This window comes from Dama dama, chromosome 5, assembly GCF_033118175.1.
Source record: "Dama dama isolate Ldn47 chromosome 5, ASM3311817v1, whole genome shotgun sequence".
NCBI classification, from domain to species: domain Eukaryota; kingdom Metazoa; phylum Chordata; class Mammalia; order Artiodactyla; family Cervidae; genus Dama; species Dama dama.
In genome coordinates, this window is record NC_083685.1 from 2,843,701 (window position 1) to 2,864,405 (window position 20,705).

At 43.4% G+C, this 20,705-nt stretch overlaps 1 protein-coding gene and 2 pseudogenes across 4 annotated transcripts in view; 2 read left to right on the top strand and 1 right to left on the bottom strand.

Annotated features, from left to right (window-relative positions):
* Positions 1–1,366, bottom strand: LOC133057986 (immunoglobulin lambda variable 5-39-like; annotated as a pseudogene).
* Positions 1,367–1,472: 106 nt separating this feature from the next.
* Positions 1,473–3,168, top strand: LOC133057987 (adenylosuccinate synthetase isozyme 2-like; annotated as a pseudogene).
* Positions 3,169–17,609: 14,441 nt separating this feature from the next.
* Positions 17,610–20,705, top strand: part of LOC133056307 (solute carrier family 5 member 4) — a 29,072-nt gene continuing 25,976 nt past the window's right edge. For all 4 annotated transcript variants that reach the window (XM_061141469.1, XM_061141466.1, XM_061141468.1 and 1 more), the window contains exons 1-3: positions 17,610–17,746; positions 18,460–18,531; positions 19,467–19,571. In XM_061141469.1, the coding sequence (XP_060997452.1) occupies positions 17,612–17,746; positions 18,460–18,531; positions 19,467–19,571 (312 nt within the window). In that variant the 5' untranslated portion in view covers positions 17,610–17,611. The remainder of the gene's footprint in view (positions 17,747–18,459; positions 18,532–19,466; positions 19,572–20,705) is intronic.

Below are 20,705 nucleotides of genomic sequence, written 5' to 3' on the forward strand. Positions count from 1 at the left end.
TTAACCAGAGTGAGAGCAGAGCAGCGGTGATGGCCGCGGCAGGGAGGGCACAGGGCTGCTGTGGGTCTGAAGCACCTTGTAAATACCAGTGTTTTGGTGAACGGTAGCACAGTTATAATCAGCCTCATCCTCAGGCTGCAGCCCAGAGATGAGCAGGAGCCCTGTATTGGCCAAGGCATCCTTGGATCCAGGAAGTGACTGGGGACCCCGGAGCCCTGGGGCTTATTGGAGTCTGACTTGAACATCAGGAGGCCCCGGGGAGGGCTCCCTGGCTTCTGCTGGAAGTAGGACATTTGGTAGTCACCAACACTGTAGCCACTGCCCAGGGTGCTGGAGAGTCTGGCTGATGCTCCCGGAGACGCGGAGAGGGAGGCGGGCTGAGTCAGCACAGGATGGGAGTGGGAGCCTGCAGACACAGACACGGGGGCGACGGGGCAGGAGCTGCGGGAAAGGTTCCCGGAGTCTGCGCCCCGGGGGCTGAGGCAGGCCGGGGACCGAGCCCCGGTGCCCAGGGCCCGTCACTACCTGTGCAGAGAGAGAGGAGCTCGAGCAGGAGAGTCCAGGCCACGGTGCTCACAGGACCCTGGTCCCCACAGTGGGGCTGGGCTGCCCCAGGCCTCCTGTTCTCCCCCAGACTCTGGCAGAGGAGGGGCTGCCAGGCAAATGGGGTCCACCCAGGGCCCACCCAGCCCCTCCTTGACCCTGGTGCTGGAGCTCAGCTCACGGCCCAGACTCAGAGGGTAGAGGGGAGTTCCCTCCTGGGAGCCCCTGGAGGAAGCACCTGCTGAGACCACACTGGTCCCTGCTCAGGGGACTCTGCAGTCAGAAAGGACACATGGCTGAGTCCCCCCAGGAGCACACACCCCACCCCCAGCCCAGCTCCTGGAGTGAGTGGTGCTCCCTGAGCAGCTGTGCAGGGACCCCAGGGCAGTCCCACAGCGCCCCCTGCCGGTAACATGTGGGAAAATTTTGTAGAAAAAGGGAATGAAATTGAGTTTTCTAAAAAGGCACATTTGTTCTAGTAGAGAAAATAAGTAAACAGATGAAGATGCTTAGAAGAAACAGAAAATTTTATCATAAAATTACTCCACAAAAAGACATAATATATCCTTATTTAGCGTAAATATCTAACAAACTTCAGGAGTTATATGCTTCCCATACATTTGATTTGTATTTTTTTCAACACTGAAAAAGATGCAAAATTTGCAGTTCTTTGAGAAAGCAGTTAAAGTATTTTACATACAACCCATAAATAAAACACATAAGAGGGAAATTTATAAGACTTCCCTTATGGTCCAGTGTTTAAGGATCTGCCTGTCGATGAAAAGGACATGGTTTCAGTACCGGATCCAGGAGGCTCCCACATTCTGCAGAGCAACTCAGCAGGAAAGCAGAATTGCTGAAGCTCCATTCCCCAGAGCTAGTGCTCTGCAACAAGAGAATCCACCCCAATGAGAAGCCAGTGCACTGCAATGAAGAGCGGCCGCACCTCCCCACAACCAGAGAGCCCAGGAGCAGTGAAGACCCAGCACAGCCATCAATCAATCAAGTGTAAAAAACAACCTGACAACCAAACCAGCAGAAGGGAATGTTACAAACCACTATCATTAAATATTGATCCAAATACTCTAAACAAAATGAAAAATTAGAAAATTAAAAAAATTCTAATATCAGATTAAGAAATTGACAGTGTTACCAAGTGTTATTTTTTCAAATATTTTTATTTTATATTTTATATTAAGACTCTCAAACATAAATTTACAGAGGAATCCAGTTCACACACTCCCAGCCGCCCCCGACCCCGTCAGGCTCTTCTCGTCTCTCTGGACCCAGGGCGTTTGCCGACACCAACCTGGGGGCATCCTCCTTGTCCGAGGCGACTGAGGCCGCCCCAGGGAGCAGCCTGGAGGGAACCTGGTGACCCTGGTGCTCGGTGGGCAGCGGGTCAGTGAAGCCAAGGGGAAGGTGGGGGATCTGCTAGTGCAGGACACCAACGCTCTGTGCCACTGCCAGGGAGGAAATAACGCTGGCCTGAACAGTTGTAGATTCTGTGGAGGGTGATTTTCATCTTTTACCCAGTGGAATAATTACCCAGTGGAATAATTCCGGCTCCCAGTGGAGCCTGAATATTACTGCATTCATTGGAAATGATGTGGTAATTCATCTAGCTGGATTGTTTGAGGAAGCAGAAAAAAACATTCAAAAAGGGAAAGGTCTGGAAGGCTGGGACAAAGGCTTCTCATACCTGCCAGAGCTCATATTGTGCTTGATTTTCATCAAACAGCTGGTGGTATCCAGGGACAACAGAGAGGAGAACAAGCAGGAAAAAATTGGGGTACCACAAAAAGGGCATTTGCCCCCATTTATTCTTCCAAAGAGGACCAGAGTGGACTTAGGATATGCCATCTTATTTCCGACTTTGATGGCTTTTCTGAGAGGTCCCAAGTTCTGGCTAACCACTACAAATCTATATACCCCACTTCGGAAATAGACACTGAAGATGAATTCCAAAAACTCAAGGGTTATATGGTAAGGATGAAACTAACTGCAAGATATATGGAGTTTATTTCCTATATGAGGCTTTCCATGAAAATCTTGGTAGAAGGTGCAAATGCAGAACTGCTAGGTATTGATTTTGAAATTTATGCTTTCATAACCTCTTTGAACTGTACAGTTGAAGGTTTTGTACTGGCTTGGGTATGCCTCCTTAAAATACTGGAGAAGTGTATGGAGTTGTGAAAGCTTATACAGCTAGAGTTGGAATTTGTCCCTTTCCTACAGAGCAAGACAATGAAACTGGAGAATTATTACAAACAAGGGATAGAGAGTTTGGTGTAACTACAGGAAGGGAAAGAAGATCAGTCTGATTGGACCTTGTTTTGATTAAATATGCTCATATGATTAATGGATTTACTGCATTGGTACCCAAAAGTTTTGGTATTTTGGACAAATTTATGGAAATCAGAGTTGAAGTTGCATACAAGTTAGATGGTGAGATTATAACTCATTTCCCAGTAAACCAAGAACTCTTAATTAAATGGATTTAAATATAAGACCCTCCAGAATGGAACACACAGATATAAGAAGCAAAGACATTTAATGAACTACCTACTAATGCCCAGACTTGTTCGATTTATTGAAGATGAAGTTCAAATTCCAGTTAAATAGATTTGCTTAGATACTAGAGCCTATGATTCAACTCTTTTAAGGATTTCCAGTGATACAAGAAGCATTGCTGGAGAGGTGGGGAAAGGACTTTCTTAAATATTTCATTTATGATCTACGAGTTCTAAGAATAAAGACACTGAAATGAGTTTAGGCCCTACAGTCACTTCCAGTCTTTTAAGATGGATGACTGGTATGGAGATACACTTTGGCAATTTGGCAATTTCCTTAGCTGACATAACTGACAAATCATTTGTTGCTCCTCCTGCTCATGGTGTCATATTTTCTTTTAATTTTAATAATATAATCAATGTTGTTTGAAATCTAAAATAGAATTACTTTCAAAAATGAAGTTTTCCTTCATTATTGTTGTGTGTTCATAGGTTTTATCTCTATTGAATAGTAAGAATAATTAATGCAGTTTTGCACAAATATTTTTACATTCTTACTGGTCATTCAATTCTGTCACTGTAAACTTTGTTGTTCAAAAAAATGATGAGAGGACTCCTGTAAATGTTTGTAGTGATATAAATTCTGTTTAAATTTTGAACTGTTCATTTTCCTTTGAGACTGGCACAAATTTGAGCTTTGGTGGTAGGCGTGTGTTATACTCAAGGGTCCTTTAATTTGTACAAAACACAAAACATGTTTCTCTCTGTGAATTATTTAACACATTGAACATTTAATTAAACATTAAAAGGAAAAAACTGTTTCCTAGAATAACTACTGCAATGTTAAAAAAACTTAGTCATTAAAAGACCTGTTGTGATAAAATAAATAAATAAATTTAACACCAATAATAGCAAAAGCTACATAATATTGAAACACCTAGACATCTTAGTAACATCCTAGTACGCACTAGGAGCATACACACCTGACTCCACACAGGTCACCCTGCAGAGCCTCTGCCCACAGCTTTGTCTCCTCCTCTGCACAGATGCTCCCAGGAGCCACCCACTCCTTAGAGACACCTTCTCAGCTTCCAGCAGCCCCTCCCCGACACAGACTCGGCTAAGACCTCACATGGACCAGGAGATGGGAACCGAATCTGAACTGTTGGGTGCGGACCAAGAGTTCTAGGGGATGGGCCTCACGGAGATGAGGGTCCCCATCATGGAGGAAGGTTTCAGAGTGCCCAGAGTAGTTTCCCCACTGGTTGGCCCACCACCCATTCTGAGGCTCAGCATTTTGGCCCATGCTAGCCATGGGCACCTCTTCTAACCTCTGGGATGTCCTAGCCCCCATTCAGAGTGGCCCACTGTACAGCAAGCTTTGCTGATGGTACCCCCAAGAGAGTGGGCTGAGGGGCATTTCTAGGTCCACCCTGGGCACAGGAATATGCTTACACTGGGACTCTTGTCTCCTTGGAAACTGACCTTATTCCAAAATGTACATCTCCGTTCGCTGTGGCCCCACAGTCCAGACCTGCCTGCAGTGCAAATCCTATGTGTATGTGAAAGGACACTCAAGTGGTGACATGAGGTACTCTGTGAGCCATACATTCAGGGTGAGGACAGGAGCTCAGGATTCAGGGTCACCTCCCATTGGTCTGAATTCCCCTGTGAGCAGCATGACTGCCATCCCAGCTGAGCACAAACAGTCAGCCATGTCCTCAGGCTGGAGCCCAGGGATGGTCAGGGGTCCTGACGGACTTGAAACCGGAGGACTTCTCTGAGATAATAAGGACTGCTTGTGACTCCTTTGGGTCAGGAGTTTGGGGACCCAGCCAGGGTATGACTGCAGCCAAGATGCAGAAAATAACATAAACTAGGACATATTGAGGCAAAATCTAAGAGAAAATAAAAAAGAGTTTCTGAAGTAAAAATGTACAGGAAAAAAATTAGTTTATGTGACGAAATTGGAAAGAGGTTCAGATGTAAAATCTCGAAGAAACTACAGGGTTCTGAGGAAAAACTCTGAGAGAAAGTAAAAGGATATGAGTTAAAATCTGTCAGTAAGAAATAAGGTCTGAGGGAAAAATCTGACAGGAAATAGAGGGTACTGAGGTTAAATCTGACAGAAATTAGGGGGTTAAGAGGAAAAATCTAACCAAAACTAGGGGCTTCAGAGGTAAAATTTGAGAAACTAGGGGGCTCAGTGGTATAATCTGAGAAACTACATAAAATTGAATGAAACTAGGGCATTCCAAGGTAAAAATCTAACAGAAACAAGGGGGTTCTGAGGTTAAAAACTCATAGAAACTAGGGGTTCTGAGGTAAAATTTGACAGAAATGAAGGGATTCTGAGGTAATATCTGACAGAAACTAGGAATTACTGAGGTGAAATGTGACAGAAACTAGGGGCTTCTGAGGTGAAATCTGACAAAAACTAGAGTGTTCAGAGGTAAAATCTGACAGAAACCAGGGGATTCTTAGGAAAACTGACAGAATCTAGGGTTTCTGAGGTGAAATCTGAGAAACAAGAGGATTCTGAGGTAAAATCTGACAGAAACTAGAGGATTCTGAATTAAAATCTGACAGAAAATCAGGAGATCCGAGGTAAAATCTTACAGAAACTCTGGGGGTCTGAGGAAAAATTGAACAGAAACTAGGGGGGTGTGAGAAAAAAATTTGACAGAAACTAGGGGATTCTGAGGTAAAAATCTGAGTAACAAGAGGGTTCTGAGGTAAAATCTGACAGAAACTAAAGGGTTCTAGGTGAAACCTGACAGAAACTAGGGAGATCTGAGGTAAAATCTAACAGAAACTAGGGGATTGGAGGTGAAATCTGACAGAAATTAGAGATTACTGAGATCAAATCTGACAGAAACTAGGGTTTCCTGAGGTGGAACCTGAGAGAAACTAGAGGCTTCTGAGGTGAAATCTGACATAAACTAGGGCCTTCTGACGTAAAAATCTGACAAAAACTAGGAGGTTCTGATATAAAATCTGACAGAACCTAGGGGGTTCTAAATAAAATCTGACAGAAATTAGGGGGTTCTGAGGTGAAATTGACAGAAACTATGGTCTTCTGAGGTAAAAATCAGACAGAAAGTGGGATTCTGTTGTAAAATCTGACAGAAACTAGGGTGTTTGGGTAAAATCTGACAGAAACTAGGGAGTTCTGAGGTAAAATCTGACAGAATCTAAGAGGTTCTGTGGTAAAATCTGACAGAAAACAGGCAGAACTGAGGTAAAATCTGACAGAAACTAAGGGGTTCTAGGTGCTATATGACAGAAGCTATGGAGTTCTGAGGTGAAATCTGACAGAAATGATGGGCTTCTGCAGTAAAATCTGACAGAAACCAGGGGAGACTGAGGTAAAATGTGACAGATGCTAGAGGATTCTGAGGTGAAATCTGACAGAAACTAGGTGGTTCTGACATAAAATCTTACAGAGACTAGGGGCTTCTGAGGTAAAATCTGACAGAAACTAGGTGGCTCTGACATAAAATCTTACAGATACTATGAGATTCTGAGGTGAAATCTGACAATCTATGGGGCTGTTATGTAAAGTCTTACAGAAACTAGGGGTTTCTCAGATAAAATGTGACAGAAACTGGCAGTTTGTGAGATAAAATCTGAAAGATTTGGTGGTTCTTAGTTAAGTCTGACCAAAATAAGGAGATGGTCTGATATAAATCTGACAGAAAGAAGTGATTCTGAGGTAAAAATTTACAGAAACAAGGAGTTTCTAGGTAAAATCTGACAGAAATTAGGCTGTTCTGAAGTAAAATCTGACAGAAACTAGGGGGTCTGAGGTAATATCTGACAGAAACTGGGAAGTTCTGATTGAAAAACTGACAGAAAGAAGGAGGTTCTCAGCTAAAATCTTAGAGGACATAGAGTCTTTCTGTGACCCAAAACGGCACAGGCCTACCAGGAAGCCACACAGCTGAGGACAGAGACCTCATGCCCCTCCCTTTGTGTGTAAAGTAAATTCATCATAGCAAGTGCCCTGTCTGAACTATAAATGATCCCAGTATTATAGTGTCAAAGCCTACTCTGCTCATCAACTGATAGGCCAATGAATTGGAGGAGATGTTCTGTGGCAAGGAATACGACTTTATTCGAAATCCTGGCTCATTGAGAAGATGACATATGAATGTCTCAAAATAACCAACTCCTCAAGGTCAGAATGCCAGTTTCTTTTATATAACCAGAGAGCGATGTGGTGAGGAACTATAGTCAAAAGGTAGAACAGAGAGGGATAGGCTGTGAAGAAGCAAAGTAAACAGGGCCACCAGTCTTTAAAACATCTCGATGAAGGGCCAACCTTTGGAAGGACTATGTTAATCCCTTCCTTTCACAGGTGAGCAAGGTCAGATTATCTCTCCATGACCATAATAAAGGCACTTTAGTTTAACGATCGGTCAGAGGGGTAGAATCCTCCAATTGTCACTTTTCAGTCAATAAATCGTGTCTGACTCTTTGAGAACCTATCGACTGCAGCACGCCAGTCTTCCCTGTCCATCGCCATCTCACAGAGCTTGCTCAAACATCCTTCAAGTTGGTGAGGTCAACCAACCATCTCATCCTCTGTCATCCCCTTCTCCTCCTGCCCTCAGTCTTTCCCAGCATCACGGTCTTTTCCAATGGGTCGGCTTTTCGCAACAGGTGGCCAAAGTATTGGAGTTTCAGCTTCAACATCAGTCCTTCCAATGAACACTCAGGGCTGATCTCCTTCAGGATGGACTGGTTGGATCTCCTTGCAGTCCAAGGGACTCTCAAAAGTCTTCTCCAACACCACCGCTCAAAAGCATCAATTCTTCAGCGCTCAGCTTTCTTCACAGTCCAACTCTCACATCCATACATGACCACTGGAAAAACCATAGCCTTAACTAAATGGACCTTTCTTGGCAAAGTAATGTCTCTGCTTTTTAATACGCTGTCTAGGTTGGTCATAACTTTCCTTCCAAGGAGTAAGTGTCTTTTAATTTCATGACTGCAGTCACCATCTGCAGTGATTTTGGAGCCCAAAAAATAAAGTCTGACACGGTTTCCACTGTTTCCCCATTTATTTGCCATGAAGTGATGGGACCAGATGCCATGATCTTAGTTTTCTGAATGTTGAGAGCTTTAAGCCAACTTTTTCACTCTCCTCTTTCACTTTCATCAAGAGGCTCTTTAGTTCTTCTTCACTTTCTGCCATAAGGGCATTTCATCTGCATATCTGAGGTTATTGAGATTTCTCCCAGCAATCTTGATTCCAGCTTGTGCTTCATCCAGCCCAGCATTTCTCATGATATACTCTGCATATAAGTTAAATAAGCAGAGTGACAATATACAGCCTTGATGTACTCCTTTTCCTATTTGGAACCAGTGTGTTGTTCCATGTCCAGTTCTAACCTTTGCTTCCTAACGTGCATACAGGTTTCTCAAGAGGCAAGTCAGGTGATCTGGTATTCCCATCTCTTTCAGAATTTTCCAAGTTTATTGTGATTCACACAGTCAAAGGCTTTGGCATAGTCAATAAAGCAGAAGTAGATGTTTTTCTGGAACTGTCTTGCTTTTTCAATGATCCAGAGGGTGTTGGCAATTTGATCTCTGGTTCCTCTGCCTTTTCTAAAACCAGCTTGGGAAAGACTATATAGAAGAGGATCTGACTCAAGTCTGAAGTGACAGGACAGCCAGACCCAGGAGCTCATGGGGGTGATATGGAGGCATCACAGGTGGAGAAAAGTCACACATTGATGAGAACACAGTTTGCCCAAATCCCCTGGAGCAAACTGAGTGGTTTGTCAGCTGTCTAGCACACCTGCAGTTTCAGGAATGGACGTCACACAGCATCCCCTGCTGGCCATAGGGGCCGCATCTTCTGGTCACTGTGATAACAGGACATGGAGCAGTGTTCTTTTTGTACTGTCATTTTTCCCCCGATGTCACTACCTCAGATAGAGTGAGTAGAGGCCTCAGAAGATCCACCACTGGAACAGTGATGCTTTCACATCTGAATTTTTATTTCGATAGAAACATATTATTTTTAAACTGTCAATCTCTGTCAACTGTACCCCTACAGCTCCAACCTTGCCGGCTGTTTCCAGACACTGCACAGATACATGAAAGGTCAGTTAAAGGGTACAACAGAAACACACATGGGAAAATACCCTGTATGCATGTTTTTAAATGTTTTTTTTAAAAACTTTTTTTATATGGACCATTTTTAAAATTTTCATTGAATTTGTTACAACATTGCTTCTTTTATGTTTTTCAGGGGGAGGGCGGTTGGCATGAGGCATGTGGGGGTCCTAGCTTCCTCACCAGGGATCGAACCCGTACTCCCTGAATTGGAAGGCAAAGTCTCAACCACTGGACCACAAGGGGAGTCCCCAGCCTGTATGCATGTTGAGCGGCACAGGGAAGTTGGGCCAAAGAAGCCTCAAGAAATCTGATGCCTAAGTTTGGCTCTGTAGGCTATCAGGTGGTCTCCATGGCAGAGAGTAAGAAAGATCCCTGGAGTGAGATGTCAGGGCATGTGCCAAAGGCAGAAAAAGAGGCAAGAAAAAGGTGACTGATGATCTTGGTGAATGGCCACTCAAGGGTAGAGAGGTGGACCCTCTGAGCACGTGACTCCAGCACCTCCAATTAGAATAGAAAAGGAAAATCTGGGAATAAGTCTATCCCCTTAGTTAAACCTTATTCCTTTTTACCAATTTTTACCCTGTGTGAACGTATATAACTTCAAGTTGCTGCAAATATATTCACAATGATAACTATACACTTACCAATTGTGAGGTCCAGTCACTTTTACTCATTAGTTTCAATGCTCCTGAATAGCATATACTATTTTTTGAATATAAATTTATTTTTATTGTAATTGGAGGCTAATTACTTTACAATATTGTATTGGTTTTGCCATGCATTGACATGAATCCACCACGGGTGTACATGTGTTCCCCATCTTGAACCCCCCTCCCACCTCCCTCCCCATCCCATCCCCTGGGTCACCCCAGGGCACCAGCCCCGAGCACCCTGTATCATGCATCGAACCTGTGCTGGTGATTCATTTCACATATGATAATATATATGTTTCAATGCCATTCTCCCAAACCATCCCACCCTTGCCCTCTCCCACAGAGTCCAAAAGACTGTTCTATACATCTGTGTCTCTTTTGCTGTCTCGCATACAGGGTTATTGTTACCATCTTTCTAAATTCCATATATATTCATTATTATTCTGTATTGGTGTTCTTCTTTCTGGCTTACTTCACTCTGTATAATAGGCTCCAGTTTCATCCACCTCATTAGAACTGATTTAAATGTATTCTTTTTAATGGCTGAGTAATATTCCACTGTGTATATGTACCATAGCTTTCTTGTCCATTCGTCTGCTGATGGGCATCTAGGTTGCTTCCATGTTCTGGCTATTATAAACAGTAGCACACACTCTTGTCAGTAGGAACTCACCTCTTGTCTTTTCACAGGCCAGTTAAACAGTGCTCTGAGTTTCCCCAGGTGACTGGTGAGGCTTGGGGAGCTCAGAGTTTGTGTCTCACTTCCCCCCTGGCCTGAAGCACTGTGTGAGCTTGGGCTGCTGTTCCAGGCCTAGCAGGATTAGTCAGCCTCCTCCTCCTCAGTTTGGAGCCCAGAGATGGTCAGGGAGGCCACCTGCCTGACCTGGAGCCAGAGAATCAGGCTGAAACCCTTATTATGTTATAATATACTGGACTTCTCTGGTGGTCCAGGGGTTAAGAATCTGCTGGCCAATACAGGGACATTCAGTCCCTGATGCAGGAAGACTCCACATGCCGCAAAGCAGTTAACCCCGTGCACCACAACTGCTGAGCCTGCTCACCCTAGAAACTGCTCCCCAACATGAGAAGCCATTGCAATAAGCCTGGCAGCACAGCTAGAGAGCAGCCCCGGCTCCCCACAACTAGAGAAAACCCACGTGCAGCAACGAAGATCCAGCACAGCCAAAAATAAATCACGAAATAAATTAAAATGTTTTATATATATGCATAAAAATTATAGTGCACTATAGCCACTTTCCTAGTGGCTCATACGGTAAAGAATCCATCTGCAATATGGAGACCTGGATTCAGTCCCTGGGTTGGGAAGATCCCCTGGAGAAAGGAACAGCTACCCACTCCAGTATTTTTGCCTGGAGAATTCCATGGACGGTACTCTCCACGGGGTCACAGAGAGTCAGACACAACTGAGCTACTTTCAATTTCTCTTTCATACTATAATACAGACTATATATTATAAATTGTATATCATATGTAATATGATATGGTATAATGTAAATTATTTATTGTATTATATATATACAATATTATATAATAATGATGCCCTTGGGGATCCAAAGAAATAAAATTCTGCACCACAGAAGACCACAGAACCAAGCTATTTATTTTAGAACAATAAATCTCAAGAAAAATTGAGTATGGCTCCCAGTCTTCTGCTGAATAACTTACAGATCATCACCTATGACTCCACAAATGTCCCTCCTCACAAGGACACCGTTGCAAAGTCCCCAGTGGGGAGCAAAAGTCTCCTGCCCTCAGGCTTGGGGTTCATCCACCTGGGAGCAGCTAAAAGCAGAGTACCCACTATTAGTTCCACAGCACCCCCTGCTGGTTCAAATTGAACTCCCTCTACCCACAGAGCTGGTAATCCTGGGACTTCTCTTGTCACAAGATGTTACTGATGCTGAAACTCCAAAACTTTGGCCACCTAATGCCAAGAGCCAACTCATTTGAAAAGACCCCGATACTGAGAAAGATTGAAGGCCAAAGGAGAGGAGGACAGCAGAAGATGAGATGGTTAGATAGCATTACCAACTTAATGGACATGAATCTGAGCAAACTCTAGGAGATAGCGAAGGACAGGGGAGACTGGCCTGCTGCAGCCCATGGGGTAGCAAACAGTCAGATATGACTTAGCGACTAAACAGCAGCAATGAGACTTTGCAGCTCACATCGTTTTCATGACTCCAACAGATCAAGCAATGTCCTGGCCTTAATGTTGCAACAATAAACACATGACTCTTTATATAACTTTACATGACTCTGGTCTCCCAAAGGAGGAAGAACTTGTTCTAGTTCTAACAAGTTAGCAGAAAGGATGTTTTAAGGAGAGGAAATAGAAAGCATAACGCCTCTATTGTATTTAAGGTCAAGGGACACCCAGGAGGTGGCAGAAGTCTGCAGTGTGTGCCACTTGCTGATGGTGGTAAGGTGGGGAAAGCCTAGGCAGATAAAGAAAGGAAGAAGAGAGGCCTGTATGGGGGGAGGGGTGCTTTATGTGACAGGTAGCAGACAGAGACGTTGTGACTGCAGCAGTGAGGTGAGAGGACACAGGGGGTGATGGAACCGTTCCCAAAGACCAACCTAGGCCCCTACCTGCAAATGCAGGGCTTTTAATAATTTTATTTGTTTATTTAATTTTGGCTTTGCTCGTCTTCATCATTGCACGGGCTTTTCTCTAGTTGCAGAGAGAGGGGCTACTCTCTAGTTGCAGTGTTCAGGCTTCTCGTTGTGGTGGCTGCTCTTGTTGTGGAGCACGGACTCTAGGGTGCCCAGGGTTCAGTAGCTGCAATGAGTGGGCACAGTAGTTGCAGCTCCAGGCTTTAGAGTACAGGCTTAGTGGTCGTAGCGCATGGGCTCAGTGGCTCCTCAGCACGCAGGATTTTCCCAGACTAGGGAAGCCCCAAACAAACACAATTGTCAAGCCAACTCTTGTATATAGATTTCCCAGAGAAGGCAGGAGAACTCGCTTCTCTTCTAGGGTAATAAAGTAATAAAGATCCTTTATTAATTTTTCAGACTGGTCAATGTTCAGGAACTGTAGACCCACAGGTCTCTGAGGTACCCTGGTTTCCAGACTCCTCCTCCTCCCTCCCCATGGGCCTGAGATGAGATAATGTGAGTGCACAGCTGCAAGAACTAGAGAGGTTGAAGCCAAATAGCTTCGAGCAGCAAGGGCTTCTGAAGGCCGGGATGCAGCACCTTGAGCCTCCATCCTGTGCACAGGATGAGGTAGGCGCTCAGAAGGCAAAAACTCCAGGCCTATAGATGGAAGACAATGTGATGCCCAACAGAAATTCCTTACTCAGAAAGAAAAATGATCCAAAGGAGACCTGCTGCTTGGTGGGTTTATTTATTTGGTGAAGGAAAGTTATAAATATGGAGCTTTCCAAATCCTTTCCCACATGCTGTATGATGGTTTTAGACTCAGGTTCACAGGTCTCTCTAAAAAGTGACATTTTCTTACCTTACTCTAAGGTCAAAGTTTATTTTTTTTCCTAGGGAGATCCATCTTTTATGCTCAAAGTTTAATTAACTTGGGACTTCTATGGTGGTCCAGTGGTTAAGGGTCCATCCCGTTAGCAGGGGGCATGGGTTTGATCCCTGGTCTGGGAACTAAGATTCCACATGCTTCAAGACAAAAAAAATAAAAATAAAAAACTATTTTTAAGTAAATTAATTAATTAATTAATTAAAGTGTGCAGTTTGATGAGTTTTTTTTTTTTTTTTTTTTTTTAAGGTTTAGGTAACTTAGCCATACTCCTATTTTCTGTATAGGGCCCATTTGATTTCCCTCTTGGCTCCTATTGAGGCTTTTATTTCATCCATGTTACTTCTTGATCTGCATTTAAATGATCAGAAATGCTGACAGACAAAGGGGACACTTTAAATGCTGACAGATGTTGCAGGGGATACTTTACCCAGGATAGGGTCTCTGGGAGAGTGTGGGGGGTAATAGTAATGACCTGATGAGATGCCTCAGTCTACAGATCTCCATTAGAATCATGAAATGGCCAGCAAAATGGTGGCCTAAGATATTCCAAGATTTCATTCCCCAACAGAAACATCAAAAAAAGCAAAGCAGAATGTTGTTTGAGCTCTGGAAAACAGTGAAAAGTTGACAGCAATCAAGCAAATGTTCAATCAAGAAAAAGACATCTTTAAAATGGTACAGAGGTTCATGAGGTGACATCAGCAAGACATTGGAATAGAAAGTCTCCAGCTAGTATCCCCCCTCAGCAACAAAAATTCAGTATGGCTCCATGGGCAAAAGTACTTTTGGGAATCATGTGAATCCCTGATGGAGTCCAAGACCAGGGAGAGGCACTTTTAGAAGGTGAGCTCATGCCCAGGTCATTGTCTCACTGACTGGGGTCCCATGTACAGACCTGAAAACAGATGCAGGAAAAGGATTTAACACCTTTTAATGATTAAAAACTCTCAACAAAACAGGTGCTGAAGGAACTTACCTCAACTCAATAAAGGCCATATCTGACAAGCCCATGGCTAACATATTCAGTGGTGGAAACCTGAAAGCTTTCCTTCTAAGATCAGGAGTCAGACAAGGGTGCCCACTCTCACCACTCCTATTCAACATAGTACTGGAAGTACTAGCCAGAGCAATTAGGCAAGAAATCCTAAGAACTCCACACACATACACACACACAAAAGTTGTTCAAACTAATAAACAAATGCAGTAAAGTTGTGGGATATAAAATCAACACACAAAAATCAGTTGCATTTTTAAACACCAACAATGAACTACCTGAAAAATAAATAAATGAAATAATCTCATTTACAATAGCAGCAAAAAGAATAAAATAAGAACAAATTTAACCAAGGAAATGATAGATCTGTATACTGAAAACTATAAAACCTTGATGAAGATAACTGAAGAAGATATAAATAAATGCGAAGATATCCCACATTCATGGACTGGAAGAATTAATATTGTCAAAATCTCACACTACCCAAGGCAATCTAGAGATTCAATGAAATCCCCATTAAAATACCAGTGATATTTGTTCACAGAAATAGGAAAAAATATCCTGCCACAAAAGTTTTCAAATAGATAATGAAATCTTGAGAAAGAAGAACAAAACTGGAGGCATGACACTCTGGGATTTCAAACTAAATTACAAATCTATAGTAATCAAAATAGTATAACACTGGGGTAAAAAAGAGATACATTGGCCAATGGAACAGAATCAACAGCCCATAAATAAACCCCAGAAAATGGTCAATTAATCTTTGACAAGGATGCCAAGAACACAATGAAAAAGGACAGTCTCTCTTCAATAAACGGTCCTGGGAAAACTGCATACCACATGCCAAAGAATTAAACTGGATCCCTATCTTTCAACACTGAAAAAAATTAACTTGAAATGGAATAAAGATTTAAATGTAAGACCTGAAACTATAAATTTCTAGAAGAAAATATAGGGGGAAATCTCCTTGACCTTGGTGTTAGTAATAACTTTTCTGGATATGACATCAAAAATCCAGGCAAGAAAAGAAAAAAGTAAATGCAAATGGGACTGCATTAAACTGAAAGTTTTCGGCACAGCAAACAGATCAGTCAACAAAATGAAAAGGCAACCTACAGAATGGAGAAAATATTTGTAAACCATATATCTGGTAAGGAGTTAATATCTAAAGTGTGCAAACACTCATCAACTCAAAAGCCAAACTAGGGACTTCCTTGGTGGTCCAGTGGTTAAGAATCTGCCTTGCAATGGAGGAGATTCAGGTTTGATCCCTGGTCAGGGAATTAAGATCCCACATGCAGTGGAGCTACCGTGCCCTTGCATTCTTGAGCCTGTATGCCACAGCTAGAGAGTCCATGCACCACACTGAAACATCCAGCATGGCAAAGATCCTGAGTGCTGCAACTAAGATCCAGTGCAGCCAAATAAATATTTTTAAATGCTTAAAAAAAAAAAGCAAAACCAAGTAACCTGATTTTCAAATAAGCAAAGGACCTGAATAGAATTTTTTCCAGAGAAGACATACCAACTACCAAAAAAGTATATGAAAAGGTGTTCAACATCACTAATTATTTGGTAAATGCAAATCAGCACCAAAATGAGGTATCACCTTATACTTGTTAGTATGACTATTAAATCAAAAAGATTTAATATCCATTGACAGATGAATGGATAAAGAAGTGGTGGTACATATACACAATGGAATATTACTCAGCCATAAAAAGGAACACATCTGAGCCAGTTCTAAACAGATGGATGAACCTAGAACCTATTATACAGAGTGAAGTAAGCCAGAAAGAGAAAGATAAATATCACATTCTAATGCCTATATACGGAATCTAGAAAAATGGTATTGAAGAATTTATTTACAGGGCAGCAATGGAGAAACACACATAGAGAATAGACTTGTGGACATGGGGAGAAAGGAGGAGAGGGTGAGATGCATGGAGAGAATAACCTGAAAACTTACGTACTTACATTACGATATGTAAAATAGATAGCCGATGGGAATTTGCTATATGGCTCAGGAAACTCAAACAGGGGCTCTGTGTCAACCTAGAGGGGTGGGATGGGGAGACAGATGGGAGGAAGGTTCGGGAGGGAGGGGATACGTGTATATATATGGCTGATTCATGTTGAGGTTTGACAGAATACAACAAAATTCTGTAAAGCAATTATCCTTCAATAAAAAAATTAATTTAAAAAAATCAAAAAGACTAGAACTTACAAATTCTGGCAAATATCTGGAGAAAAGGGAACCCCTATGCACCGTTGCTGCTGTTGTTTAGTCGCTAAGTCATATCCAACTCTCTTGCGACCCCATAGACTGTAACCTGCCAGGTTCCTCTGTCCATGGATTTCCCAGGCAAGAATATTGGAGTGGGTTGCCATTTCCTCCTCCAGGGAATCTTCCTAACCCAGGGATCGAACCCATGTTTCCTGCATTGACAGGCAGATTCTTTACCACTGAGCCACTAGGGAAGCCCTTATACATCATTGGTGGGGTATAAATTGATAGTCATTAGGGCAAACAGTATGGAGGTCCCTCAAAAAGTTAAAAATAGAGCTATCGTATGATCAAGCAATCTGACGTCTTTATATGAGTCCTGAGAATCATTATCACATGCTTTTAGGTTGATACACCCATTGTCAAAACCTCTGTTCCAACCCACTCCACACCCCTGCCCCGACCCCTCTGAATGCAGTGCTTGTAGAGCCACTTCCCCTGCTTGCATGGGCTGCCTCAGTCCTGTTGTGTAATACAAAGTCTAACTCAGATTACCTGCTCCAGAGAAACATAGAGGAACCTAGGAAATACAAAATAACTTCACTTTCAAGGGATATAATTTCTTGGTCAGGAATCTTATCCGCTCTACAAGGATCCCTCACCCCTTGTCCTCCTGACTCTTTTCTAGACCCTTCACCTCTCTCTTACCTCTCTCTTTGTCCCCTTCATCTCTCCCTAATCCTCATCCAGACTATTCAAATATTCTTAAAGATGCCATCTTTCCACACAGTGAACACCCCTCTCTCCACTTCCAATTTTCACCCTGTTTCTCATCTCTCACCCCTCCTTCCCACACCTCACCTGGCCCAACATGGCTGCTGGAGGGCCAGGGTCTCAGAGCTTCAGAGGAGAGGTTTAAAGGTCCTCCTGCCCAGGAGATGGCTCTGATAGTACTCCCTGCTTGCCCAAGGCTGATCATTAACCTAGAGCACATATAAGAAATGGGCTGTCCCTGGGATGGGGAAAGCAGTGCCTGCAACCATGGCCAGCACGCTAAGCCCCAGCCCTGTGACTGAGACTCCCAGTCCTCCTGAGACATCAGAGCGTATACACAATGCTGCTGACATCTCCGTCATTGTCATATATTTTGTGTTGGTGATGGCCGTTGGACTGTGGGTATGTAGGAGCTTAGTGGGATGTTCAGAGTGGGCTCAAGGCTTGAGGGTGGGGGAAATGACTGAGGGATGGAAAAGTGTGATGTGACAGAGCAGAGAGGACATTAAATCAGCTGTCAGTAATCAGCTGTCACAGATTTCATTGTCCCTCCCTAAGCAGTCATTTTCTCATGTGTGATGTCAGTAATGCTTCCACTGATTTACTTTATTCTTCTAACAAGCCCATCGTGTGAACAGGACTGTAGACTTATCCTGTTCGGCATTTCCAGCACCTGACATCATGAATAAAGATGTTGTGTTATTATCTCATTGATTTTATTTTCCTTTGCTCACTTTCTATTAATAACTTAGTTGATTTGGATGCTTATGTCATTTACATTCTTTCTTTCTTTTAAGTAATGAGCTGGAGGCTGCAAATTTTCTTCCAAGCACAGCTTTAGCGATAGATATCTCACATTGTATTCAATGAAAATAAACAAAGCAATTAGGACAGAAGTTGAGAAATATGACTTCTTAAAGTGCTTTGGTTTCTATGAAGGTGTGATTTTAAAGTCCTTGAAAACTTGGTGCTGTATCAGAGTTTTGAGGATAATGTTTCTCTTTAGGAGTGCTGGAAAAGAAGGTCATGTCTGTCAGAACCCTGGCCAGAGATTCTGGGACATCTCAGGGGCTCTTTCTGAGGCTTGACTCGTAAATGTCTTCCCTTCTGCTCAGGCAATGCTGAAGACTAACCGGGGCACTGTTGGAGGCTTCTTTCTGGCTGGTCGAGATGTGACCTGGTGGCCGGTGAGTGAGCCAAAGCTTCCTGGCGATACATTTCCAGTGTGTATGTTTAAGGACAAGCCAAGAAAACATGAAGAGTGCTGATCATGTCTGAGGTGCATTGATTGCCTGCTTTCTGGTGTCTCTTTTCCTAAACCCCCGACCTCAGAGCTCAGCCCTGTCCTTCCAATAAACGAGAATACATCACCCATTATGAGAGCAGGTGTAGTGTGGCATTTGGAAAGAGCTGGTTTGGCTCTGATTCATATTTTTTTTAATTTATTTTTAATTGGAGGATAATTGTTTGCAGTGTTGTGTTAGTTTCTGCCATAGGCAATGTGAATCATCCATAAGTATACACACGCCCCCTCCCACTTGAACCCCGCTCCCACCCACCCTCTTCCTCTTCTCTAGGTCGTCACGGAGCACCAGGCTGAGCTCTCTGTGCCATATAGCAGGTTCCCACCAGCTATCTATTTTACACACGGGAGTGTATATATGTCAATGCTACTCTCTCAATTTTTAAAAATCATTCAGGGCCTTTCCTGGTGGCCCAGCGGCTGAGACCCCACCTTCTAATGCAGGGGACGCACGTTCGATCCCTGGTTGGGGAACTAAGATCCCACATGCCAAGGGATAACTAAGCCCGAGTGCGGCGACTAGAGAAGCCCACAAGCCACAACTACTGAGCCCAAGCACTCTAGAGCCCATGCCCCGAAACAAGGGAAGCCTGTGCACCAAAATGAAAAGACCCAGCACAGCCAAAAAATAATTCAAAAATATGAAAACAATATTATATACCAACCATGCAAAAACTGATGACTGGCTAAATTTAGGCCACAAGCTATAAGCTTGCTGACTCCTGCCGTATGAAGTAATGGAAACATCTCAATATTTACCTGAAGAAGTCTGATTTGGGACTTTTAGCTCTGACCCTAATCTCTTCCCTTGGATTCCAGATGGGCGCCTCCCTCTTTGCCAGTAACATCGGCAGTGGCCACTTTGTGGGGCTGGCAGGAACTGGAGCAGCTTCAGGAATTGCCATTGCAGCATTTGAATGGAACGTAAGTGACATCACGGGCTTTTTCTTTAAATCAAAGCTCTAGATGTGTTTGTCTGTGCTACCCACTCCGGTATTCTTGGGCTTCCCTTGTGGCTCAGCTGGTAAAGAATCCACATGCAATGCAGGAGACCCGGGTTTGATCCCCAGATTGGGAAGATCCCCTGGAGAAGGGAAACTAACCCACTCCAGTATTTGGCCTGGAGAATTCCATGGACTGTACAGTCCACGGGGTTGCGAAGAGTTGGACACAACTGAGCGACTTTCACTTTCCCTTTTCTTTTCTGCATAGCACAAACTCCTCTTTGGTTTGACTTCTATTTCTCCTTCTTCTTGAATCTCAGGGCCTTCCCTGTGTAGCCCATTTTGCCTGGGCCATACCCTACCTCTGAGGTTTCACCAAAGCCATTATTCCCACCCTGGAAGTCATCTCTGTATCATTTAATCCCACTTTTACTTGACCTCCTTGATCATTTTAGCTCTCATTTCTCTCTCTCCCCCCGCCCCGAGGTATTATACATTCAGTCTGAATTAGAAGCAAGAAATTAAAACATGTACAAGTAATGACCCCTTCTTTGAAAAGCTTACGTCCCAGTGGGAGAGACAGATAAACATTCACTACAGTGTAGAAAGTACAAGGAGAGAAGCATGCATGGAGCACTGAGAGATCTCAACAGAAGGAAACAGAAGGGGCATGGATGGATGCAGAAGGGGCATCCATCCTAGATGGTGGGTGAGACCAGGCAGGTGTCCAGGGAACTTCCTGAGGCTGCTGCCAGACAGAGGAGTAGAAATTGGCCAAGGAAGTGACAGAACAGTAAAGAGTAAGCGATTTGGAGGTAGTAGATCGAATCTCTAAGACGTGGTGATTGGGTTCCTAATTGCTGTACTGCCACCTCACCAGTGCAAGCTGTGTGTTCTTAATTAGATTCTAAGATCTTTAAGCACAAAGGGCCATCTCCTCTCGTGTCACTCACACCACCCCATCATTCAGCATTTGACTGGGCACATGCTGTAAACATTTCTTGAGTTGACTGAGTGTCTTCGGTTCTATTCTCTTATCCTTTCTAGTGTTTGTTTGTGAATGTATATGCCTATCAGTCAGGGAGATACTTACGTGGAAGAAAGTTGGATCATT